General features: G+C 35.1%; 1 protein-coding gene across 5 annotated transcripts in view; it reads right to left on the bottom strand.

Annotated features, from left to right (window-relative positions):
* Positions 1-27,957, bottom strand: part of LOC148939530 (long-chain fatty acid transport protein 4-like) — a 192,937-nt gene that overhangs the window by 70,209 nt on the left and 94,771 nt on the right. For all 5 annotated transcript variants that reach the window (XM_089107194.1, XM_089107193.1, XM_089107195.1 and 2 more), the window contains 3 exons: positions 14,141-14,284; positions 5,581-5,718; positions 3,324-3,488 (listed from right to left, as the gene is read on the bottom strand). In XM_089107194.1, coding sequence (XP_088963320.1) covers positions 3,324-3,488; positions 5,581-5,718; positions 14,141-14,284 — 447 coding nt within the window. The remainder of the gene's footprint in view (positions 1-3,323; positions 3,489-5,580; positions 5,719-14,140; positions 14,285-27,957) is intronic.

The following is a 27,957-nucleotide window of genomic DNA, read 5'->3' as shown; positions in this document are numbered from 1 at the left end:
CACTAGCTCACTGGGGTCAAACCGGGTTTCCATCCCCGTCTAGATACGGTGCTGCCGATACCTAATGTAAACTTTTAATGCGATAAGCACATGATATAATAAATAAATGACTGGAAGTAACTAGCCTAATGGTAAGTTCAGATGGTTTGGTGACACGGAAGAGTTTTTTGTAGCTTTAACTGCGTAATCTGTTCATTATATCTTATATTTGCGTCGCACCCTAAAATGCTCCCCAAAACCCTTATTCGGGTTGGCCATGTTAGTAGGATCAAAGCCTTCCCGACAGGGGCGGATTCCGGACCTTTTTTATGGGGGGGGGGCGCAAGATAGGCCGATTTAAAAGCATTTAAAAGCAAAGAATGTAAATAATCTGGTTATATTAAAAAACGTTTAAAATAAAAAATCTGAACAGGGTCGTATCCAGGTTTTTCTTTCGGGGAGGATTTTACAAAAAGATTTTTTCGGGGGAGGGGGGGGAGGAAGGGGTACAGAAAAAACTTAAAAAACGCATCAAAAATTTGTTTATATTCGTTTTTGAAACGTTTTTACGATTTGGACAAAACATTCAGGGGGATGGGGGGGGGGGCAAACCCTCGACCCCCCCCCCCCTAGATACAGCCTTGAGTCTGAATCAATAGCCAAGATCACAAAAGGCTACAATTTCCTTGCCAAAACTCTAATAGTAACATTTAACAAATCTTGTAGAAAAATAGTGATGAAAATGCAAAAAACTACCCGTAAAGTTAAACCCTCTTTGCCATTAGGAAGCGGCAGCCCCCTCATATACAGAATAATCTTGCTCTTTACTTTCATTTGAGAAAAAAATGTTTTCTTATTTTAACTGTATATTATTAATATATGTATCAATCAATAAATTATTAAACTAATTAAAATACTAAGCCTTTAAATGGAAAAAAGATAAATTATTTGTTTTACATACCTATATATGTTATTGCAGCCTACTGTAGATTGTTGCTTTATTTCATTTGTTGAAGCATTTTTTGTAATTTTCTTTATGTATTTTAGATACTCTTCAATTTCAAGGCAAACACTGGATCTCTACTCATCTTCCGATGCGATAACCAGACGATAGAGCAAGTCGTGGAGTTCAAGTACTTAGGAAGTACCATCCACAATTTAGGATCGTGTCAGCGAGAAGTCAAGCTAAGAATCGACCAGGCTAATGCATCCTTCAGGAAGCTGTCTCTAACTTGGCGCAGCCAGAAGTACTCTCTCCGACTGAAGTTGAGGCTGTTCAACAGCATCGTTCTCTCGACGCTTTGCTATGGTTCTGAAACTTGGCACCTAGATCAATAACTTGAAAAGAAACTCATCGCCTTCGAAAGCTTGTGTTTAAGGTGTTTTCTAAATATCCGCTGGTCCCAAAAAGTAACGAAAGCTACTGCACGACAGAAGACATCCCAGCAACTGATAACCGAAGTGATTAAATATAGGAAGTGGAGATACCTCGAGCGTGTCATCCACATGCGCGAACCTCAACTACCGGAGGTCGTACTTCAGTGGAAGCCACGTGGTACCAGAAGAAGAGAACGCCCCAAAACCACCCTACGACGCAGCTCCCTCAATCCAACCCAAATGAGAGGATGGCTGGGCGATCACAGCGATGAGAGAGGACTGAAAACTCTTCTAGGATGCCCTAAGCGTCTCTGAAGGCACAGGAGGATCTAAGGTCTAAGACAAGGTAAATTGGAAAAAAAAAAATATTGTTAGTTCTAAATTTTAATGTCACTCTTTACTATCATTAGAGAAAAAAAAATCTGTTTTTCTATATAATCTGTATATAAAAATGTGTTGGCCTGTCAATTAATAAATCATTAAACTAATTAAACAAGGATGGAATTCAGTAAAATAATCTTAGAAATCATGCGAATTGCTGCAGCTTACTCTCGTGTTTAAGTCTGCTTTAGTTCAATTGGCTCATTTTTATTACGTCACATTTTTCTTTTTAGCCAATAACATCTTCTTTAACCGTATGTCAGAAAGGGAGGCCAAAATAACCCCATGATTAGAGTCATTGTTGCCAAATACCAGTAAAAGTTTTTGCATAAAATTTCGAGTAAGCACAAAAAAGTTTTTGAGTAAGAACATCTTAAAAATAACTTTGTTTTTGTGGAATATACTTCACTAAAATATTTGATTTTGTACTACATTATTTCTACACCATTCCATTAAACATTATTTATTCATTATTTCATTCCTAATATTATTTTATTTTCGAAAATGACCTGCGCAAATGAGAATCTGGAGAAAAAGGTAAATTTCTAAACTGAGAATTTGTCAATGAAAACGTCGACACCCAGGCCCCGTACTGTTACACAGAGATCAATCCATTGTTCTACCACAGGTTTAGCGAAATAATCCACCCAACTTTCTGGGATTTGATCACATCCTACGAACATTGAGATCAAATGATACTTTTCTGAAGCTGTCCGTTCAAACATGGAATGGCGTTAGACCAATCATTATTTTGCTAGCTAGTTAAAAATATTAAGTAGCTGGACAAGACTGATCTGTCCCAAGCCAGTGCGGGAGGACGGTTTGGCGATAGACTAATCACCTATCTCCGTAAAAGATTTGAAAATTTATTAAACGACAACGAATAGGCATCGGACCGGATTTCATGTTTACGATGTGCACCGCTGGGTCCCTCCCGGTATTCGGAGGCATGGATGACAACAATAACTACAACAGGACGATGTTTGGAGAATGATGCTGCACTGCAAAGATCATCAATGGAGGATCTTTGGCATGAAGCACTCGAGAGGTCATCATGGAGAGGAATCGTTGTCGCCTTATGCTCCACCCGGCGTGGGAAGAGAAGACCTAAGTATCAAAAGATGGGTAGTTTTTCATTGAATAGCTGAAGCAGTGGCGCCAATTCACAAAATTGAGAGGGGAGCAAAATGTATTTTTCAGAATATATAGGAAGATTTATCGTTTTTTCAATTTTTTTAATGAAAATACCAAAGTAAGACGTTTTCAATGAAAATTTTCCAAAGAGAGCGTTTTTCAATATCTAAGGGGGGAGCATATACCCCCTTCATATACCCCCGTTAATGAAGGATTAACGTTTTCTGCATAGAACATTTTTTTTAAATTCTTCAACGTTGATGATTACTTAGACCACACTGGCTTGTCATTTATAATTGAAACGAAAATATATAAAAAAAAGGTAAAATTTCACTGTATTGTTAAAAATTTCACACATTTTGAGTATACTTTCGCTTCAATGTTAAGAAAAGTATTTGGGAAACATGAAATCAAAACAAAAAAAAAACTTTAGAACTATCATCTTTAAGTACCTGGAACTTCCACTCCGTAGACAGTAGCACATTTAAGTTTGGCAACGTTCATAACAACAGATTCTACTTCAGTAGTTGAAACATTTTCACCCCTCCAACGGAAAGTGTCTCCAGTACGATCCTTAAAAAAGAGGTAGCCGAGTTCATCCATCATCATTATGTCACCTGCAACCACAAAAAATTAAAACAAATATCAAGCGAAAAAATTAAGCCACCTGATAAAGAAAGGAAGAACAAATAGACATATATACTCGTAACATAGGACATTGCTTCCCTTTTCAACCCTCTTTGGCCTCCGAAAAGAAAGAAAGAGAGAGAGAGAGAGTAGAGAGGGAGGGAGAGGGAGAGAGAGAGAGAGAGAGAGAGAGAGAGAGAGAGAGAGAGAGAGAAAGAATGAGAGAGAGAGGGGGGGAGGGAGAGAGAGAGAGAGAGTAAAAGTCTGTTTTCAGTAAATAGCTTACGGTATAGGGTTCTTGGGCAATTGGGGTCATTTTCATCATTGTCCCTCTTTTTGGGAATGTTGGTAGTCATAGACGAAACCTTTATCTATTCCTATCCTCTCTGAGAGAATTCCAGCAGCACAGTCGCAATACGGCAGGAGTCGCTATGGGAGCCAAATGGGGACACGAGGGGTAAAGTGCACCCCAGATTTTGAAAGATAATTTTTTTCTTTGTAATTGCCTTGAAAAAATTGACCCTTTCCTGGATCTGAAGATACAATTTTTTTTCGAATCTTCACTCCAAAAACCAAAAAAAAAAAAAATTGCCTCTCTCACCTATGTTTTCCTAATTTGGTGCCTTTGCTATCCTTGATGAACTCCAGAGAACACGAAGAAGAAGAAAACTGAATAAGTGCAAAGGCACAGCCTGGATCCAGCTGAAGGTGGTTTCAAATACCCAGGGGCGTCAACTGGGACCCTAGACTTTGAAAAATGCCTTTTTTTGGTATATCATTGAAAAAAATGGCCCTATAGATTTTGAAAAAAACACATATTTTTGTGAATTGATACCCTCGCAAGTACCTGGATACTTAATAAACCGATTTGTAGAAGCTGGAAGTATGAAACGAGATATCTAGCAAGTGTTTCTGAGACTGTCTTAGCCGAGTGGTTAGCGCTCTAGACTCGAAATCCCGAGGACAGGTGTTCGAATCCTGGTGTCGCTGTTTATTTGGTTTGGAACGTGGGTCAATGATGTGACTCTGTAAGCTCAGCCAGAGTCGACACAGCTATAAATCGGTACCTCGAGAAAATCTGAGGGAAAAACACCGGAAGCTAAGATCAGTATAGAAAATCAGTAGACCAGTACCTGTTCTACGCAGACCATTGGTCAGCGTGCGAACTTTTATTTTTTTTAAGTATTTCTGGAACTAAAAAAAACTACTCTGAAAGAGAGCTGAAATAATACACTGAGTTAGGGTCATTATAATATCTGTTCTTCCTTATGGTTGCAAGGTCTAGCCGCTCAAAGTGTCACAAGCACGCCATTTTGACGTATTTGATTACAAATAGCTTTAGTCCATAGCTTATATTAATAACCATTACCATGGACAAAAAATCCGTGAGTTCCATGGATGGAACTCAGTATAATTCTATTTCCAGAAGTTAGGCTACCCCACAGGATATCCGTAATATATTGAAGTTTATTAATTCCAAATATTTTCTGATTTGCAAACAAATTTCTTAGTTCTACAGACGCATATGGTCCATTAGTCGTTCTATAAATACTGTCCTACTGAACGCTATTCTCTTTCTTCATTAGATGAATTGTGCACATGATTAACCCCAGATGAATAAACTGGATAAACAAATTTAATAAACTTTAATAAGCAGTTTAATAAATTGCTTAATATATACATGGCTACGTTGACTAGGGATGATACACATTAGTCTTACATGAAAAGAACGGAGCAGTTCTCGGTGAGTGGTTGAACAAAATTGGATAAACTAAGACGATTAGAACAGACCACACCTTCCTCTTCTTCCAAAGTAAGCCATTCCAAACATGTAATACTGTTTCAATACTAAGGCTAATCAGAACAGCGTTCTGTTACCGCTATACGTCTTATTCATGTAATTGCCCAAAAAACGAAGGATTCACATTACTGTTATTTGCCAATTAAGAAAGCCACCAATTAACGGGCCACAATTTAAGAAAGCCACAAACCAATTAACGGGGCTTTAGGATAGTTTAAGTTGGTACTATTCCTTTTCTTTGGCCTATTTTGTTTATTTTTAAGAAATAAATAAAAGCTTACCTGATAAAAAATAGACATCTCCTTTTTCGAATACATCCTCTAATACTTTCTTTTTAGTGGCACCTTCATCTGCATATCCATGGAAGTCTCTTACAGGATGGTTCCTAACAATCTTTCCAACAAACATCCCAGTTTCACCTTAAATAGAAATAATATTTACATAAATTCAGGTCTATAATTCAGGACTTTTTTCTATCATTTACATAAGAAAACAACGATATTTTGTGACTTTTTCAAAGTCGAATTGTAATTACCCTAAATACGATATTCAATCTCTACGGAAGGGGGGACAATTCAGTGGGAAAATTTAAAATAGCTTAACCCCAAAAATAAGAGAATATTTGTATTTTTTGGAAAAAATAAAAAAAAATAAACATTTGGTAGGGGGACTTGGGAGCAAGAACGGCCAGATGTAATTTTGGTATATCTAAAGCTTGAAGTCTATAAATCCAGGATAACCACCAAGTGCAGAAAAACGACATTTTAATAAAAAGAAAGTAACAAAACAACATTTTACATCTATTATCAAAAAAAGAAGAGTCTCTTAGTGAATACCACAGTTTATATAATTATACAGTATGATCTTTCCCTATCTCACCCATAATAAAAACCCGGACCAAGGTGCGAGTGCTCTAGAGAACGTTTTTGCAGATAGAAACATAGGCGGCATCAGATCTTTTCACGGGTAGACAAGTCAGACTGTGATCTAATCGGAAACAAGTGAAAACCCGCTATTACGAATAATGCACTTTGTTGGAAACAATCGGAAACAGACTAACCCGCTAATGCAGAAAGAAGTGGGAGGAGCTTTTTGTTCGCACCGAGAACGAAGACCAGAAATGATCTGCGATAAGCTTACTGGATAATTATATGAACTGTGGTGAATACCTATACGAGTTGCTCTTTAATTACAACGAACGAACTGTATATGAACGTTAAAGCCTTCAATCTAGTTGCTCGATATCTTTAGACATCCAATTAAGAAAAAAAAAAAAAAAAAAAAAAAAAAAAAAAAAAAACAACAACATATATTTGGTCTGTTGTCTATTTGTCCAGATTTTGACTCAGTGTATTCTTTGATCCGGCCCAATATTTTATGAAAAATAGAGATAGGATATGAGAAAATAGAGAGGAAATATGAAAAAAAAAATATAAGAAGAATGTATTGAATGTATTTTTTTTTCTCTGACCGAAAGTTAAGCAAAGTGAGAAAAAGCAACAAAATACTAGTAGCATTTTCATGTTCCTAATGATTTTGCTGGGTGTGGCTAGATAACATGGGTTGTTTTTCTCGAAGTTTTTTTTTTTTTTTTTTTTTTTTTTTAAAATTGGAGAAAATGGGGAGATGAGGTGAATAAAAAAAAAACGACAAGATTGTATTGATTTTTTTTTCTCTTGCCCAGTTGGAACCAAATTAAAAAAAAAAAAAAAAAACATTATCAATATTTTTATGATCAACCTAACGATTTTGCTAAGTAAGACTAGATGGCGTCGGTTGATTTTCTCTTAGAAGGATTTTTTTTTTACAATATTAGAAAATGAAGATATAATAGATAGATAGATTTATTCACATGAAAGCATGGTGACACATAACAAACAAGCAAAAAAACACAACAACAAAACGTAAACTGACAAAACTCTGAAACTGAATACTCAAGAAAACCTCCACGATGCCTCATGCCTACCCGGAAGAACGTGCCAATATTATTTATATCTAAATAATACCTACTTTTCAAAATTTCCAAAATCCAGTCTCTTAAATAGCGACGAAGACCGCACTGCCTTTCCATCATAAACATCAACAACAAGAAGAATAATAGGGAATTCTTTTCGCAAGACAAGTGGAATTCTATATTTAAATGAATATTTCGACCCTATGTCCAAGGGCCGTCCTCAGTAAAACATAAATATATAAAAGAAAAGAGACTTACAATAACATACAACCATTAATTTTAAAATTCTCATTCTAGTTTTAATGGCTGTACTGAAGAATCATGACTGTAGAAGGAGTACAGTTCGCCAGATATTCTTTTCCGGCTTTTAACTTCCCGACTTTTACCAAATTATACTTGATGTTTTCAGTTTTTTTTTTCCAAAAAGAATAAAAGCTATGTGCATTAGAGTCCGTTCCAATGAGCCCTCCCACGATATTCTAGGACCACTGAGTCGATACGATCACCCCTGGGAAAAAAAACAAAAAAACAAATAAACACGCATCCGTGATCATTCTTCTGGCAAAAAATGCAAAATTCCACATTTTTGTAGATAGGTGCTTGAAACCTCTACAGTAGAGTTCTCTGATACGCTGAATCTGATGGTGAAGATTCTATGATTTTCATTAAGGTTCTGTAACTTTTAGATGGTATTTCCCCGTTTTTTTCAAAAATAAGGCAAGTTTTTTTAGCCGCGTTCCTATTGAGGTGTAAAACCATACTTTATAAAACTTATATATTTGAAATCAGCATTAAAGTTTGATTCTTTTAATATATCTATAGGAATAAAAATTATGTTCTTCTAGACTATCAGTTAATATTGAGCCGTGTCACTCCTTGCATATATTTCATTACCTCGAACTGTTTGATAACTGCCAGGGACGTACGCAGCTTTTTTATGTTTTATGTTTTTTTGTTCTTATTTCTTGCGGAAATTTATAACATAGAATAAGAAAAAACATCTTAAAATCTCCAAATTTAGCATGCGGTTAATCCATACACAACTTGAACTATTTTTGCCCTCACAAGGACATTTCTAAGAAAAAGTCCCCTCCATTTTAGGTTACGCAACATACTTGAGTTCAACCCATGTGATTTATTCCATATAGGCTCAAAAATCTTTAAAAGCCTATGGAAAATTTAGTTATATGCATTTTTGTCACATTTTGGTGACAAACATTTCGGGGGGTATAAAGAATGGAAAAAAAACCAGAAAAAATAACAAATGGGAGTAAAACCTTAATAGGAAAAAAAGAAAAAAAAACATTAAAGATGAGAAAGATGAAGAGCTGATGAAGAGGAGGGTATAAAGAAATGGAAAAAACAGAAAAAACAAACAATGGGAGTGAAACCTCAATAGGAAAAAAAGAAAAAAACATTAAAGAGGAGAAACATGAATAGCTGATGAACAGGGGGTATAAAGAAATGAAAAAAACACAGAAAAAACAACAAACGGGAGTAAAACTGTAATAGGAAAAAAAATAAAAAAATCATTAAAGAGGAGAAAGATGAAGAGCTGATGAAGAGGGGGGGTATAAGGAAATGAAAAAAGAAACAGAAAAAACAACAACTGGGAGTAAAACCGTAATAGGACAAAATAGAAAAAAACACTAAAGAGGAGAAAGATGAAGAGCTGATGAAGAAGGGGGTATAAAGAAATTGAAAAAACAACAAATCGGAGTAAAATCGTAATAGGTAAAAAAGAAAAAAAACATTAAAGAGAAGAAAGATGAAGAGCTGATGAAGAGGGGGGAGGGTATAAATAAATGGAAAAAAAAGAAAAAAACAGAAAAAACAACAAATGGGAGTAAAACGTAATAGAAAAAAAAAAAAAAAAACATTAAAGAGGAGAAAGATGAAAAGCTGATGAAGAGGGGGGTATAAAGAAATGGAAAAAACATAAAAAACAACAAATGGGAGTAAAACCTTAATAGGAAAAAAAAGAAAAAAACATTAAAGAGGAGAAAGATGAAGAGCTGATGAAGAGGGGGGTATAAAGAAATGAAAAAAAAAACAGAAAAAAACAAAAAATGTGAGTAAAACAGTAATAGGAAAAAAATAAAAAAAATACATTAAAGAGGAGAAAGATGAAGAGCTGATGAAGAGGGGGGTATAAAGAAAGGGAAAAAAACACAAAAAATAACAAATGGGAGTAAAACCTTAATAGGAAAAAAGAAAAAAACATTAAAGAGGAGAAAGATGAAAAGCTGATGAAGAGGGGGGTATAAAGAAATGTAAAAAGCAGAAAAAACAACAAATGGGAGTAAAAACGTAATAGAAAAAAAGAAAAAAACATTAAAGAGGAGAAAGATGAAAAGCTGATGAAGAGGGGGGTATAAAGAAATGGAAAAAAAAGAAAAAATAACAAATGGGAGTAAAACCGTAATAGGAAAAAAAGAAAAAAAAATTAAAGATGAGAAAGATGAAGAGCTGATGAAGAGGAGGGTATAAAGAAATGGAAAAAACAGAAAAAACAACAAATGGGAGTAAAGCTTTAATAAAAAAAAAACGAAAAAAAAAATAAAGAGGAGAAAGATGAAGAGCTGATGAAGAGAAGGTATAAAGAAATGGAAAAAAAAACAGAAAAAGCAAAAAATGGGAGTAAAACCGTAATAGTAAAAAAAAGAAAAAAAAACATTAAAGAGGAGAAAGATGAAGATCTGTTGAAAATGGGGGTATAAAGAAATGGAAAAAAAAGAAAAAACACAAATGGTAGTAAAACCGTAATAGGGAAAAAAATATTAAAGAGGAATTTCAACCATGGGAGTCTTACTCCCATTTGTTGTTTTTTCTGTTTTTTCCATTTCTTTATACCCCCCGAGATGTTTGTCGCAAAAATGTAACAAAAATGCATATAAATAAATTTTGCATACGCTTTTAAAGCTTTTTGAGCCTATATGGAATAAATCACATGGGTTGAACTCAATGTTAAAAAAAAACATTTAAAAAAACTACCAAACACTGAACTCTGATGCCAAATTATACCAAATCATAGACCTCACTATAATTTTCGAGTAGCCTGCTAATAGGTATTAAAACTAATGGGTAATAAATAGGTAATAGGTAATAAATGCTAATAAAAACACAAACAAAGGCGGAAACTAGTAATTCACCATTGTTTGGGGGGAAAATATCAAACTAATCCAAGGGTGCATCCAGGTGGGGGAGGGTGGCTTCCGGGTTTGACACCCCTCCCCGAGATTTTTGTCCGACTCGTAAAAACGTAACAAAACTGCATATAAACAACTTTTAATACTTTTCTTTTACTTACTTTTAGAGTAGAAGTTTACTTTTAAGTTTTTTCTCTTTACTGTTAAATTAAGTTAAGCAATATTTTTTTCTTAATGAAGTTTTTCTTAAGAATATGTAATTCAGTTATTATGATATAAAAGGGGGAATAAAAAGGACACAACAGTGCCGTCCATGCAAAATACGATTGTCACCAGTTTTTAAGAAGGAGACAGAAAACCTCTAGTCAATGGCTTTACGACAATAGTGAGCGCACTTCTTATCTTGAATTGACTTCACGTCATATCACGTTTTATTTTGAAATGACGTCACGTCACGTCATATTTGAGGGTTTTCAGGCTCCTATTCTCAAATTAGCCTTAATTGTTTATTTTTTCTTTAACAATAATAAATGCGTGTATTAATTTAATTTTCTTACCGTTAATTTTCAATTAGGGTTATATAGATAGTTTCTAAAATAGAAATGCAGTTTAGTCTAAGGAACTACAATAACAGGCTGACCATAATGATCTGTCAGCAAAAGTAGCTTTTTCTTCGTTTTGACTTAACATAAAGCAAAAAGAGAAACAGATAAAAAAGAAAAAACTGTATTTTTTTTTTAGACTTCCATAATTAACTAACTGATTTTAGTTAGAAACACTGGATGAGCAAAGTGGTTTTAATTACGTCTCAAAGAACTTTTGTTTACTTACATTCTCTTTTGATCTAAACGATGTGAAAACATAATTCTTGCTTCACATTCAGAAAATTCTAATTACAGGATTTTCAGAGGTGCTTTCAATTTAATTGGATCTGCCCAAATGTAAAGCAGTGAAAAAAGAATAAAAATTATCATTATTGTTTTCGTAATTGATTTTTTTTTTTTTTTTTTACAAAAAAAGACCCTTTAAATAACGTATAAACAAATTTGTTTATATGCATTTTTTACGATTAGGACAAAAGTTTTAGGGTGGTCGGGGAGTCAAATCCAATATCCTCCCCCTTGGATACGGCCTTTTGTACGTTAGTCATTTTGCGAGCCTCAGCGTCGGCTGACTGTCGTAAAGACAAAGAGTGCATTAGTGAATTCTCTCAGGGGACTAGCTATCATCGAGAGCTGTCTTGAAATTCCTCTGTGAAATTTGACTTCGGCGAGCTTGTCAATGAAAGCGGGTCTCACCGTAGGGAACTCCCAGACAGCCAAATTACTCAAATGAAAATTTTTTCGAGCTGATTTTTAACGTTTTCCAAGCAAGTATATTAGAACATTTAGGGATTGCCCTTTCCTGAATTTTAAAAGTAAAACTCGGCTTAAAAAATAATATCAAAAAACAAATTCACACTTTCTGACGATGCAAGTTTCATTAAAACTGAATATCTATCTCCGGCAAAACACAAGAAGTTAAATGCGTTTTCTAAGAATCCCGGGAAAGTGGGTGCAAGCTTTTAGTTTTCTGTTTTAATTCAGATCTTTTATTTAAGCTCTACAAGCTACGGCAATACCGCCCAGTCAATTCTAAATAGTTTGGCCACACAAACTAAAAAGGTTTATATGGACGAGACAGGGTGATTCTTAAGGAGCCGCATCGCGTTAAGATTAGTACATGTCCTTCATGCGGGCAAATTCTCAATTATTCTATTTTAAAGAAAACAATAGTTAAAAAAAAATAGCCTCCCTATTCAAAAAAAAGTCAGGGTACTTCCAAAGATAGTTAGATCTTTAACTAAAATTCAAACGTGAATTAAAATGTAAACATTAAAAATTACACGCAATTTAATTTTGTGTTGAATTTTTCTAGTTCTACTGGGTGGCATACTACAAAATTAGTGGCGCTAATAGTTTCATTTTCTATTCGACCAACTTTAAAGCGCTTGAATATTTTCTTTTATCAATTTTCAATACTGTTTTGTAGACAATTTGAAAGACACAGGGGAACAGATTGGATACGACCCCCTGCTCTTCAATCTGCCTCAAATACTTTACCTAAGTTGGTAAGAAGGCATCATTCCTTCTGTGCCTTTAACAGAATTGGAGATAATTCATTTATTTATTCTTTACTTATTTCTTTTTCTTGTCTTTCATTTTTTAAATGTCCGCGTGCGGTTGAAATCTCTGGTCCAAGTCGGAAGTGTGTTTTGTTTTTTGGGCATGACGCTTTGCTCCACTTGGTTTTGGCAAGCAGTCAGTTGGCGGCTGATTCGTTTCTATCTTTTTAGTGTGTGTGTTTTATATTTCTCTTTTTTTTGCCTTTGTCTCATTTGTTTCTCTTTTTTTCCTTCATTCATTTCCTGCCATAGAGCCTTGAGGGGGTGGGGGGTATTTGGAGTTGAATGTTTTGTTTTCTCTTGGATCAATAAAATCTTATGTTACACAATAAGATAATATTTATTGAGATGATACATACACGTTTTCAAGAACATAGCACATACCTACATACAACATTCTATACCTGAAGACTACAGAGGGACTGTAATAAAAAAGAAAACTTGAGACTCAAATATTTCAATTTTGCTCTTTGTATAGCTTCATTGTTCTATCATATGTTAAAACGGTGGGGTCATTTGTCTCCTGAATTTGTAGAAACTAAGGGATAATGTGATTGGTTTATGAAAACACGTCACAAACGTAATCCCCCAATGAAATTAAAGCACACTTTAACAAAGAACTAAGCAAGGCATTAGATACGTCAATTTCCTTTAAACGCCTCTCTACGATTTTCAAGTGCCCCACTAGCGACGACCAGCAAAAAAGGAAGCAATAATAAAAAAGGAGATACATCACTGCTTCCAATGCGAAAAAGTGGTTTCCCTTGTTGCTCACGTTTGGGGACTGTAATTTTCCTATATGGGATTCTCGGTTACGGAGATTGTAATATTATAGTTTCAATTTAGATTCTACACCATTTTTGTGGGATTTTAGGCTATTTTTCAAAATTACCTGACTTGTTTTCGCAACAAACTTCTACCATTAGGATTAACCAAAATAGTAGTTGACATTGCTAAATCAGCTTCAAATGACGATTCTTCCTTGCTTGATTTTTTTTTTTTTTTTCAAAATACGATTTTGAAACTTTCACTTTGGACTGGGGTTCGTTCTTCACTAGGTTCCTCATAAGGGGACAATCATTGGTTATAGGAAAGTAATCTGTTTTCACGCTTTGAATCATGGTTGCAGCGGCAGTTACAATCTAGTAAAGGATGAATCAAGACCCATAGTAACCAAAACTTAAAAAACGCGTTACAAAAAAAAAAACTGGCAAGCGAGAAAAAACTGTAATTTCTAGCTGATTCAGGAATGATAACTATAATCTAAATTTATTTTAAAAGCAAAATTTTAAATTAAAAAAAAAATTAAAGGAATTTCAAAAAATAGCCCAAAACCCCTAAAATGGCGTCGGATTGAAACAAAAAACACACCATCCGAATCACCATGGCCGAAAGCAGTATTCAGGAGACTTACAGCTCCCTGGCTTGAACAACAAAGAAAATCACTTTTTTTAATGTGTGGGATTGTTCATCTTTTTTTCTTTTTCCTTTGTTTTTTTTCCTTTTTGTTCCAGCCTGGCACTAGAACATCATAGAGAGCTAATTAATGGTTCGTTTTAAAGAAATTTACTTACCAGGTTGACACCGTGTACAGAGACCGTCTTTGCGTCGAATAGGCTCACCAGTATATTCGTCAACTTTAATTAAAGACACTGGGTAGACCTCAGGGTTAATAACGGAGACGAAACCCACAGCACCAATTTTTCCATCAGTGTTGACTATAATAAGACAATGCATGAGAAAATCAAACGAATTGAAGCAAATACAAAAGCGTTTATTTTTAAGATATCTCGAGTTTTTTTAATTCATTGGAGCTTTTCAAAAAACACGCGTCAAAATTAGGTTTTAAAAATGAGTATTTCAAAGTATATGAATTTGATGAACCAGATTCCGGGCTGAGAAAAAAAATAATAAGCAATTCTTCTAATTTTAAGCAGATACGTTCAATTTTTGAAGGTCGTAATTCCTGTTATAAAAGAATTTTTTAGCCATTTTTCCAATGTCGAATCAACAAAGTCGGTCTTTTTATTTTATTTTTTTTTACTTCAAAACTCGGGAAACTCAATTCAAACATCTTTTTTTTTAACTTCAAAGCACCTTATAGATTCTTAATTTTATATTTTGCTATAGATATTCCTTAACATAAGAAGTCATATGCCTTCCATGCAGGGCCGGATTTAAAGCTTTGACGCTTCTAGGGCCAAGCGGTTTGGGCACTCCGTTTTTACGAACTTTCGGGGAAAGCCCCAAAAATTCAACGATAGTGGAAACACTGAACAGAAAGCAACTGATGAGCCAAAAGTAATGAAAGAGAGACGTGATATCGAACTCTCAGCTGCCATTCTTGGCAGACATCTGACAGTTTGGAAGTGACCACGGAATTCCTGTATAGTTTTAAAATCACTTGTCTGTGAATAGGCAGCGCGGCGGCGGAGTGCACCTGGCACTTTGACAATAAATCACATCAGTCTGGTTTTTGTTAAGAAAAAAATCACTCAGTGATAGTTTATTGTGCCCCCTGGCATTGTGTGCCCTTAGGCTCGGGCTTAGTGGGCCTATTGGCAAATCTGGGCCTGCTTCCATTTGTTATTTTGAGTATCATAGGCAGCGCAATAGCACTGCCTAAGTAAAGAACGATGTTGGCACTATGTTTTTATTTCTTTTTTTCTGTTTGTTAGTCTTAGACCAGTGCACTCCATATCGAAGGAGTTGTCGTAGAAACTTGAAAAGGCCCCAAGGCCGTATCCAGGGGATTGGTCGGAACATAATTTACAGTTTACGGGATTTTTTTTAATGTTTACAGTTTTATAACTTTAATAAATCAAATATTATTAACATTTTTAGGAATAAATATTGGCATATGTATATTATAACTGACAATGCAAATTCCTTTGTATTTTTTTCAGTGAGAACATTAAAAAAAATATTTCAGTAAAGTGCAAATTATGTTCTGGCCTTGGGGAGGCATATGGGTTTTGAGCCCTACTCATGTTAATTTCATCTCGTTTTGACTTCGACTCGGTTATTTATTGTAATTTCTGTTCGTTTTGGGTTTCATTTATTTATCGATGCTGATTTGCGCTAGTTTTACACTTGGTAGATTATTTGATTTGAGATTTGCTCATTTTTTTTTTTTTTGAAAAACTTATTTTGTGGAAAGTTTTTTTTTAAATAATAGAAATTAAAAGCGGCATGTTTTATGAATTAACGATGACAGATTTCCAAAGATGGTGCTTGTTAGCCACCTTCTATGGCAAAGGAAAAGCAGGATGTACTTGAATAGGGTAGGGAAAGGGCATAAGAAAATATTTAAAAGGATGTATTGGAGCTTCATGAAACGGGGGTACAGAGGAAAGCTTCGAATGAATTGGGATGGAGGAGTGTGAACAGCAATACTGCCCTCAGAGGTTTTGGGTTGCCGGTTGACTGAAAAACACTCAAAAATACTATTACTACCACTACTACTAATAACTCACAGCAGCCCCGTGCCGCCTGACACCAACTCAGCTGAACACACTCCTCCTCCGCCTCAATCAATTTGAATCCTCAGCCCCTTCGTCCCAGTGTCCTTCAAATCCTTCCTTATGACCTCTTTCGACCCCATTTGGGAACGACCTGCTTTCGGTTTGTCCCCAGTTGGATGGCCAAAAAGCACAATTTTGGCATTATGTCATTCTTAATCTGTAAAACATGTCCAAACCAAGGAGACTTTTTGTGACAAAAAACACCCTGGGCCTTGGCTATTCTACTTTCTACACCTTCACTGCAACCACTACATGGGCGCCCATAATATGAATTTTAGGGGGGGCGGGGGCTTACCTGGTCTAATCGGCACTTCCAATGTTGTAAAATAGAAATCACAAAACAAAAATATCATAGGCAGCGCAATAGCGCTGCCTAAGTAAAGAGCGATGTGGGCACAATGTATTATTTGTTTATTTTTTGTCTTTTTTTTACCAGGCCACTTCTTATAGAAAGAAATGCTGTAGAAACTTCAAAAAGATCTCATTCGATTGGAAATTGAGACGGCTAGTTCCCTTTTTAATAGTCAAAAGTGATTGGAGGGCAACCAGCGCCAATCATTTCCCCAAGCACATCAAAACAGAACTTTCAGACAACCATTCATTTTGTTCAACGTAGTTTAAAGGTCCGGAACTTATGACTTTGATGATGACACTCCCCCCAACCCTCAGGGCAAGGGTTGTAAGTTATGCTCTGGAGGGATATAGGGCTTTATAAAAAGGGTGGTCAGGTAAACTTTGGAGGGGGATCATTGGATTGGTAATCAGAAGTTCTAGTGGCCTTTTTAACAGTCAAAAGTAATTGCAGGTCAACCAGCCCCCCCCCCTTCTATTCCAATCCTTTCTCCAAACACATCCAATCAAAATTCGCAGATAGACATTTTTTTCAGCGTAGTTGAAAGGTCCAGAAATTATGTCTTTGAGGTCCCCCCATAGCCCTCAGGGCAAGGGTTATACGTTATGCCCTGGGGCATATAAGGTTTTTTTTATAGAAAGAGTGGTTGTATATACTTTGTAGAGGGCTCATTGGATTGGTGTTCAGAAGTTAGTGCTCTTTTCAAAAGCCAAAGTGATCAGAGGGCAGATATTCGCCCCCCCCCACTCACACACACGCTGTATTTTCGCGAAATGCATCTGATATAAATTTTAAGATGGTCATTGGTTGTCAAACAAACTTCAAAAATGGTTCATTTGGCTGTAAATTGAAAGACCTAGTGTCCTCTTTTGACTAATAGTCAAGAGATTGGAGGGCAACCAGTCCGCCCCCCCCCCCACCCATCATTTTCCCTAGCACTTCCAATCAACATTTTGAGATAGCTATTTTGTTTGACGTAGTTTGAAAGTCCAGACATTATGTCTTTGAGGATGAGACACACCCCCCCCTCGGAGCTAGGTTTGTCAGTTATGACCCAAGGGAATGTAAGGTTTTTATGGAAAGTGTGGTCATATAAACTTCTAATGGGGCTCATTGGATTGGAAATCGGGATTTTAAATGCCCTTTTAAGAGTTAAATTTATCGGAGGGCAGCTATCCCCCCCCCCCACGTCATATTTTCCCCAAATGCATACGACAGAAATTTTGAGATAGCCATTTGTTCAAAAATAGTCCAAAGATCATATAACAAAGCCTTTGGAGTTGATACAACCCCCCAGAGTCGGGTGTAAGGGTTGAAAGTTATGCCCCAGGGGCATGTAATGTTTTTACAGGAGGGGTGGTCTTGTGAACTTTAGAGGATACCCCCCTCCCTGACATCCTCTTTCCCCCAAAGACATTCGATCGAAATTGCAAGACAGCCATTTTGTAACCAATAGTCCAAAGAGCATATAACAACGTCTTCAGTAATTAAATATAAGGAATATTTAGGCGGATGTTGAACTAAATCAAAACAAACTATGAGTATTTGCACTTGCAAAAAGTTGACAAATCAATATCTTAGGAACAACTTGTCTTATTAAGTTAGACCTTTAAGAGTAAGTTGTGGGGGATTTTGAACTAGCCAGAAGGCACTATGTGTATACTTTTAATACCAGCACTACAGTCACTGTAACTAATGATGCTAAGAATATTAAGGTGAAACTTCTAGGAAGCGTTTCAATTACATGAAAAAACTGTAAGCATGCAGCTTTTCAAAAGGGCACATAAGCAATATGATAGGCAGAACGACTCTATAATAGCTAGAAATATTATTGAAACATTTAAAAGAGCTAATTAAAAACAAAATTAAAAGTTCTAGTGTCCTTTTTAAGAGTAAAAAGAGATTGGAGGCCAATCAGTCTGTCTCTCAAGGCATTTCGTTCCCAAACACATCCAGTCAAAATTTTGAGACAGCCATTTTGTTCAGCAACCTAGGACGGTCCATTAACTATGTCTTTAGGCATATTGGACATGTCAACCACCACCCACCAATTATGTAATTGGCCCATTATGCTATAAAACTAAATGCTACTTTAAAACTAAATTAAAAGGCATTGTGTTTACGGTTGTCAATAAGACACTCTGTCAAGATATTAAGAACAACTGTGGGCATTAAGTTGCAGTTTTAAGGGGCTAATGCTATTACTACTTCTCTTACAATTTAAATAAATAAATAGTGAAGTGTATCCAGATTGTCAAAAAGAATAGATAGAATCTTTTGGGAATGATATTAAATTTTATTTTTCAGGTCAACTTGAGGCGGTATAAAACTAAATTAAAAAATACTATGTAATATACTGTTTTCAGTAAAGCGCAAATTATGTTCTGATCTTGAAAAGGCATGGGGGTTGTCAGCCCTACTAATGTTAATTTTTGCTTGTTATAAGTTGTACTTGGCTATTTATTCTAATTTCTGTTCGTTTTGAATTTCATTTATTTACTGGTTTCATTTATTTGTGGTAGTTTTACGCTTTGAAGATTATTTGACTTTATTTCTGCCCATTTTTGGCTTAATGGAGCTCATTACTTTTCTTATAAAAACTTGTTTTGTGGAAAAAGTTTTTAAATTGATACGAATATAAGGCAACATGATTCAGCCACGGGGGGGAGGGAGGCTCGAGCCCCCTCCCCCTCTTTATGGGCGCCCATGAACCACTATCTTTACTAATAATACTACCCAGGCTAGTAAAGCTATCTACTTGATCGATCTTCTGGCTACCTTAATTTATTCCTAGTCTTAAGTGACTTAGTCTTTTTAACCCAAGAATACAAAATTCAAGTTTTTCAGCCTGGCAAAAAAATATAATTGTAAATGAAAATATTAAAGAAAACCTCTAAAAAACAGTTTTATTTCCATATGTACAAGAGAGTAAAACATAGTTTACTACACGAACTTTTTATTAGTTTTTTTTTTTTGTAGCCTAAACGTTAAAACGTAGCCCTATCATTACGTAATTCATCACTGCCCTATTCTCTTTTCTATTCCAGTGTTCAATAAATAAAGAACTAAGATTTCTTTTTACATGTGAATACTTTCCCCCAAACATTTTAAGAACAGATAGTGCCTATTTAAATTTTAGAAAAAATTAAGAAAATTAGGGTTCATTTTTGTTATTTTTTAATAAATATTAATTTTTGTATATCTAAACAGTGCAAGATTGACAACTCTGGATCGGGTAACCATGCATTATTCATTTAAGATTCATTCACTTTATTTTTGCTCATTTTTGGTCCAATGTAGCATAAATTATAATAGTTCTTTAAAATTTCAGTTATTGTTATTCCTTGTCAGGAATTTAGGGTTCAGCTGCCAATATTCAAGGTTCACTGCATGTCTTATGTCACCGAGATTGTGCAAAATTGGTGAATGTCAACATTCACCGGTGAATGTCCGAAATATCTTTTCTCTCTCCTTGGATTTACTAAGCATTACCAGTCAACTTTTTCGTTGCATGGATAATTTTCTACGTTTAAGAAATAGATAACCTCAATCTATAAAAGTTACATATTCGGAATTACCTTATACCAAAAACTCTTTTAATATGGATATTACTTTTTCCGTTTTTTAATTTTTTATATTTTGGGAAAAGACCAAGAAACTATTCTAAATGTTTTATTATTTTTAATAAAATGTGAATCACATTGTTTTTTTTATCTACACGGCCCATTAGTCGTAAGGTTTACAACAATGGACTGAGCAAATCACATCCCTTGAAAAAATAATCAATTAAGCTATAGTCATATCCTGTTTTCTTTTATTTACTGTTTTCGATTCACCCGAAAAAAGAAGTAATATTTTGCATTCCTGTAGATTCTTTTACCCAGATGTTTATGGAACGTCTATGACAGTTGGATACGGAGGAGATAAATTCCTTAGCTTAAGGAGAATTTTGAGGCTCTAAGGGGAGGAGGAGGACATTTTCTACTAGATTTAATTCCCATACGGCTTCACCACAGTGTTCTTCTAGCTTAAGGAGCGTCTATGACAGCTGGATACGGTGGAGATAAATTCGTTAGCTTACGGAGGATTTTGAGGCTCTAAGGCGGGGGGGGGCATCGGGGCATTTTCCACTAGATTTAATTCCCATACGGTTCAACCACAGTATACCCCTTGCTTAAGGAACGCCTATGACTGCTGGATACGGAGGATATAAATTCGTTAGCTTAAGGATGATTTTGAGGCTCTAGGGGAGGGGGTATTTTTCACTAGATTTAATTCCCAATGGTTTCAGCACAGTATCGTCCTTGATTCAAAAATGGCGCAAGATGTGGGCTCTTACCCTCTAAAGAAGGAAAAACATGTATCATTGTAATAATAAGGTTTAACTCTATTTATATAAATAAAACTTAAAAAGTAAATTCTTTTTTATAATAAATAAAATTGAATATTTAAAACTTGACTTGTGCAGTTTTATTTTAATTTCAATACTGTAATAACTAGAAAAGGAATTATTCGTAATACAATTCCCTTTCAGTGAAGCGCCAATGACGCACTAAGCCTTAGGTTTATACAGTTAGGGAAGAAGGCATTAGCTAAATTCTTTTTTGTAGTGAAACTAAGTTTGTCGTGAATTTGGGAGGAAATAAGATTAAACTAAGTATTTGAGATATAATGATATCAGCTGCTGAGAAGCCCATCATTTCAAAATTTAATTTTACTGTAGTTACATTTTTGTTTTTATGTTGTAATAAGCATTTGATAAAATATTTGTAATATAATTCATTTTCAGTAAAGTGCCAATGACGCAGTAGGTTTTATACTTTTACAGTTAGGGAAGGAGGCAGTACCCATACTCCTGTTTGTAGTGATTTTTGTTCGTTTCAATCTTGATTCGCATATTTAATGAAAGCTTTGTTCGTTTTAAGGTTTATGTATTCATTTATGTTTGTTTGCTATGATTGTTTACTTAGTTTCTGTTCGTTTTAGGCTTCATTTATGCTACAATAGTAAGATGGTTTTGTTCATTTTAAGTGTAGTTTGCATATTCAATTTTAGCTGAACTCGTTTTAAGACTTATCTATTCATTTATATTAGTGCAAATAAATAATAAAAACTAAAGCAATACAAAACCAGAAGAATGGAACAGCAAGTAAAATGCAAGAAAGGATGAGAAAACTAGAAACAATATTCTTTTTTTTAAGAAAACCAAAAACAATTGACCTCCCCCGTCCCCTCCCGCACAAAAACAGTGAGCCAAATGTATTTAAGCTACTCCAACCTTATATACGTAATAAGAGTCCAGCCTAATGCAGGTTAGATTTTTTTTTGTGTCCCCTCCCCCCAGAAAATATCACCCCCACGCAGCTGGTTGGTCTCTAATCTCTTTGGACTTAAAAAAAAGACTAAAACACTCAATTTCTGATCTAATGAGCATAGTCCGAAGTTTCTTTGACCCTGAGGTGGAGGTGTGGATAAGGAGGGGCAATCCCCCTCCTGTAAGGAATAAATTCTGCTCATTTTGGGGTTTAATGTTATTAATTAAAAAAAAACTTTCCGAATAATAAGTTTTTCAAATAAAAGTAAAGGCTATTTTGAACTTAAGCTCAGCAGATACAAATACCTGTTAGAAAACTCAAAACGACCAGAAATTACTATTAAAGAATAAATGAAACCAAAAACGAACATAAAGTAATTAAACAATCATAGCAAAAAACATACAACAAGTAATAATATAAATGAATAAATAGATTTTAAAGCGAGTAATGCTTAGATTGAATATGCAAATCAGTGGGGGGGGGGGCGGCTAGTTGCCCCCGGATCTCTTTTGAATATTAAAAAGTGAACTCGAACTTTCAATTTCCAATCAAATGAGCCCTCTCTGAAGTTTATACAATCATCCCTTTCGTAAGAGCCATATATGCCCCAGGACACAACTTACAATGCCTGCCCCCGTGCCTGGGCGCTTGTGTCGACACCTGATTTTTTTTTTTTTTTTTATCTGACTTTCTAACAATTTTTAACTTAATGGTTATCTCAAAACTTCTATCTGACGTATTTTTGGAGAAAGGGGCGTGGGGGGCTAATCACCTACCGGTCTCTTTTGACTCTCAACAATTGAACTAAAAATGTCATTTTCTAATCAAATGAGCCCCCTCTAAAGTTTTTACGAGCATCCCTTCCATGAGAACCATATAGTCCCCCAGGGCACAAATTACAACACATGCCCTCGGGCCCTGGACGTCTGTGTCGACCCGGAGTTTTCGTTATATGGTCTTTGAACTATTTAAAAAAAAAAACAGCTATCTAAAAATTGTTATCAGATGGGTTTGAGAAAAAAAAGGCGTGAAGGGGAGGGGAGCTCGGTGCCCTCCAATCTCTTTTTGCTCTTAAACGCTTTCTACAAAACCTTATATGCCCCCAGGGCATAGCTTGCAACCCTTGCCCTGAGGGCTGTGGGGGGTTGTCATCCTCAAAGACCTAATTTTTAGAATTTTCAATTTACGCTGAACAAAATGGCTATCTCAAAATTTTGATTGGATGTTTGGGGAAAAAGTGGGCGTGAGAGGGGGGTAACCCTTGCCCTGAAGACTGTGGGGGGGGGGGGGGGCCCTGCTCAAAGATATAATTTCCGGAACTTTCAACTACGTTGAAAAAACGGCTATCTCAAAATTTTTAATGGATGTGTTTGGAGAAATGGTGGGCGTGGAAGGGGGGTTAGTTGCCTTCAAATCCCTTTTGACTATCAAAATGGGAACCAGCCCTTTGAATTTCCAATCGAATGAGCCCTTTTTTAAGTCTCTACGAAAAGACTTTCTATAAAAACCTTATATGCCCCTAGGGCATAACTTACAATCCTAGCCCTGAGGGCTGGGGGGAGTGGCCTCCTCAAAAACATAATTTCTCTGTGAAAATCAACTACGTAGAACAAAATAGCTATCTCAAACTTTGAATTGGATGTGTTTGTGGAAATGGTGGGCGTGAGAGGTGTTAGTTGCCTTCCAATCACTTTTGACCCTTAAAAAGGGTACTAGAACTCTTGATTTCCAATCGAATGCGCCCACTTTGAAGTTTATAACACGACCCCTTTCATATGAAATGCCTCTGGGAAAAAAACATTAATAAATAAATTATAAAACATTGGGGAAGTATGGCGTTTACTACAGGCAACGCTATAGCGTTGCCTCTGATTTTTTACTTACAGAACAACAGCAGACCAGAAATATAGCCAGTAATCACAAGGAAGTAGATATCAATTTCACATTTTTGGTGCGTTTTTAAGTTTCTTTTGTACCCCCCCCCCTCCAAAAAAACTTTTGCTGGTAAATAACTTTTTGCTTGCTTTTCGTTGGAAAACTTTTCACTGGGGAGATTACTGGCACAATTTTAAAAACAATCAGAAATTAAAGTATTTTTCAAATGAAAGTGCGCAAGAAACACTTCTCACCCGAGATCGTCCCCAAGAAATTTTCTGGGTGGAATCTTCAGCTAGAGTGGAAATGTGTTGGGGGAATTTCCCTGGAGGGGGTATTTTTACGTGAAAAGAACTTTCCACGGTAGAATGTTTCTCCTGCTTCCTCCATGGAGGAAGCAATTTTTCCTGGAGGAGGGCCAGATTTCTCGGTATTATTTGAGAACTATTAGAAATTAAATTAAAAAAAAAATTAACTGAAAGTAAGAAGCAACATCGAAACTTAAAATGGACAGAAATTATTACGTGTACTATAGTATAGTTTAGTATATACTATAGTATAATTTAGTATACTTTAGTATACGCATACTTTTAATTAATCTTAAGTTTTGACTATTTTTCCCAATTCTTTAAGAGCGACTCCTGAAACAGAAGGTCCGTTTAATATGAATAGTAAACTTTTTTTTTAATTTCGAATCATTAGTTATGAAATAGTGTCGGTGGGTGCAGAGTGGGGAAAGAGGATGGTGCCTGAGACCACTGTAGAACCCTACTGTAGAAGTTTCAAGGTCCTATCTGTAAAAACGTAGACATTTTGCCAGAAGACAGATCACAGATGCGTGTTTAATTGTTTTTTTCCCAGGGGCGGTCGTTTTAAAAAATAATGGTCCTAGAAGATCGGAAGAGGGTTTTCAGGACCACTTAAATACTTTTCAATGCAGTTCAATACTAAACTGGAGAGTTTAAAATTTGACAAGGTGGAAGATGATGGAATAATTTTTTAAGAGCGTTTACTGAAACATGAGGGCTATTGAATTAGAATAAGAAGCTTTTCAAAATTGCTAAAAGCTTTAACGTAAAGAAAAAGGTCATAAGGAGGGGATAACCCTTCATATACGGAATAAATCTCCCAAAATTAATAGCAAATTTTGTTTTAATTTTTCATGTACGGTGATACAAATTCGAACCTGCATTAGTTGAAAAACGTTCAGACATTAAATAAAAAAAAACAAGTTTTTTTAATTGAAAGTAAGGAGCGATATTAAAACTTAAAACGAACAGAAATTATTCCTTATATGAAAGGGGTTGTCCCCTACTCAACACCTCGCTCTTAATTCTAAAGTTTTCATTGTTTTAAAAAGTAGAGTTGTGATGGAGTCAAACTATAGTGTAAAGAGCGAGACCTTGAAGAGAAAACAACTCCTTTCATATACGGAATAATTTCTGTTCGTTTTAAGTTTTAATGTTGTTCCTTACTCTCAGTTAAAAAAAAATTGTTTATTTATTTATTTATTTTTTTTATTCAAAAAAGAAAACCTGTTACCTATTGCTTACGCATAGCATTTGTTATTGGAAGTAAACGGACATTTTCCGGGGAGGCGAATTTTCTCTGGAGGAATTTTCAGTGGTGGGATGTGGAGGATCCCCCCTCTTAAATACTTCGCGATTTATGCTAAAGTATGACTTTGTATTCCAATATTTAACAAACAACAAGTAAAACACAAGGTTCGTTAAATCAGAATAAGAAGCTTTTGAAAATTCCAAATAACGTTAGCGTGAAGAGCGAGGTATTGTGGAGGGGATATCCTCCTCATGGTTCCAGGTTTTTACCCCCCCCCCCCCGTGGAAAATGCTTCCGAGGAAAATACCCCCTCCACGGAAAATACCCCTCGTGGAAAATACCCCCGGTAAACAACCCCCCCCCCCCGTGGAAAATAAGGCTTTCCAAATTTGAAAATTTTATTTGAGGTTTTTATTCTTATTTTCCGTAGAGGGAAGAAAATTTTGGTACTTGTGTATCATGCACCACTCACTCAAGTTTACGCTATGTAAAACTCGAGAACAAACCGGTGTTTTCGTGAGTTTTTTTTTTAGCTTAGCGCAAGAAAGAACAAAGTCAAATGACAGAATAGATGGAAAATATATAATTTGGTCTATATATTTGCACATAAGGAGGGGGGGAGTAAAGTATTTGGACAGTTTGAAGTCAGAAAACAATTCTGTGTAATCCAATCCTTTACGAACAAAAATTGAAACATAAGGTTCGTTAAACTAGAATTAGGTAGCTTTTTGAACATTCTAAGTAACGTTAGCATTAAGAGTAACGTTACGTTACGATTCTAAGTAACGTTAGGTATTGTGGAGGGTGTATCCTTCCCATATCGTAATAATTTCTGTTCATTTAAGTTTTAATATTGATCCTTACTTTCACTTGAAAAAATCTGCTTTTTTTTGTTTAATCACTCAAACGCAGAAACAATTCTCAGGGGAAACAATTGAAATGCCGCTGATGTCACGCTTTGGATGCGTGACCTAATTCCATATAGGCAGTTGGATTGCCTTTGCATCCCCTTTGTCAACGTAGCGTTAATCAGTTACGCAAGGGTGGGATGTGACGTGCATTATGCAAATAAGGTACAAAACTCTCCTGGGGTTTTGACCCTAACTGTTATGGCAAAATTCCTAGATCTGGCACCTAATACTACCTAGAACTGAATAACCGAATATGGTGGTCGTATTGGTGAAAAACTGAATTTCTGATTTTTCCTAACTTTACAGGACACATAAAGTTGTATAAGTTTCCATTAAACCAATTCAAACAAGTAAAATTAAGTTTCACTGTCCTTGGTACTTTCAAATGTTCTGAGTCCAGTTATAGCAAATTTCCTAGAGTTGACACCCGATACTACCAAAAACTGAATAACTGAACATGGTGGTCTTGTTGATTAAAAATTGAATTTCCGATTTTTCCTAACTTTACAAGATACAGATACCTTGGTACTTCAAAATCTTCTGAGCTCAGTTATGACAAATTTCCTAGATTTGGCACCTGATACTACAAAAAACTGAATAACTGAATATGGTGGCCTTGTTGATTAAAAACTGAATTCCCGATTTTTCCTAACTTTACAAGATACATAAAGTTGTATAGGTTTCCATTCAACATATTCTAACAAGTAGAATTCAGTTTCACTGTCCTTGGTACTTCGAAATATTCTGAGCTCAGTTATGACAATTTTCCTAGATTTGGCACCAGATACTAAAAAAAACTGAAAGCTGAATACGGTGGCCTTGTTGATTAAAAACTGAATTTCCAATTTTTCCTAACTTTACAAGATACAAAAGTTGTATAGATTTTCATTTAACTAATTCAAACAAATAGAATTCAGTTTCAGTGTCCTTGGTACTTTCAAATGTTCTGAGTCCAGTCATGGCAAAATTCCAAGATTTGGCACCTAAAACTACCAAAAACTGAATAACTAAATATGGTGGTCTTGGTGATCAAAAACTGAAATCCCGATTTTTCCTAGTTTTTTAAGTTATATATGGATGTCTTATTTTCCACTTAACCAGTTCAAACAATCAGATTTCACAGTTCTTGGTGCTTTCAAAAGGTTCTGAGCCCAGTTGTGAAAAATTTATGTCCTGTAATGTTTATACTACGATTCCACGCATTTACAGCAAAAACGTAGTAGATTTCTTTTGTTTTTATCCGACACATCTCGTTTTACATATGTAAAGATCATCAAGTCAATCATTATTTGCACATTCAGTTTTACGAAATATCTCAATAATAAAAAAAGATAAAAGAAATTTCTAGGCAGATCAAATTTTTTGTTATCTCTCTCATATTTCCTAAAACAATCAAAATAAAATTATCAAAACTCACTAATGTTTGTATTTCCTTCTGTGGCAACAAAGAATTCAACAAAATATTTTTAGAATTCAGCAACATGGTTGAAAATTATGATAAAAAAAAGAAAAACTTAAAATAATGATAATAAGAAGAAAAAAAAGAAAAAAACTGATAAAAAGAAGAAGAAAAAACTGAAAATAATTATGAAATGAAGAAAAAACTAAAAATATACGATAAAAAGAAGAAAAAACAAAAATAATGATGAAAGAAGAAAAAACTAAAAACAATGATAAAAGGTAGAAACCGAAAATAATGATAAAAAGAAGAAAAAAATTGAAAAAAAAATATAAAAAGAAGAAAGAAATTGAAAATGATGATAAAAAGAAGAAAGAAACTAAAAATCATGATAAAAAGAAGAAATAAACTGAAAATAGTGATAAAAAGAAGAAAAAACTGAAAATGATGATAAA

Source organism: Artemia sp. Qi Xiang Cuo, chromosome 21 (assembly GCF_049724085.1).
Source record: "Artemia sp. Qi Xiang Cuo chromosome 21, ASM4972408v1, whole genome shotgun sequence".
NCBI classification, from domain to species: domain Eukaryota; kingdom Metazoa; phylum Arthropoda; class Branchiopoda; order Anostraca; family Artemiidae; genus Artemia; species Artemia sp. Qi Xiang Cuo.
The sequence above is the reverse complement of the archived record's forward strand: the minus strand, read 5'-3'. Positions and strand labels throughout refer to the sequence as shown.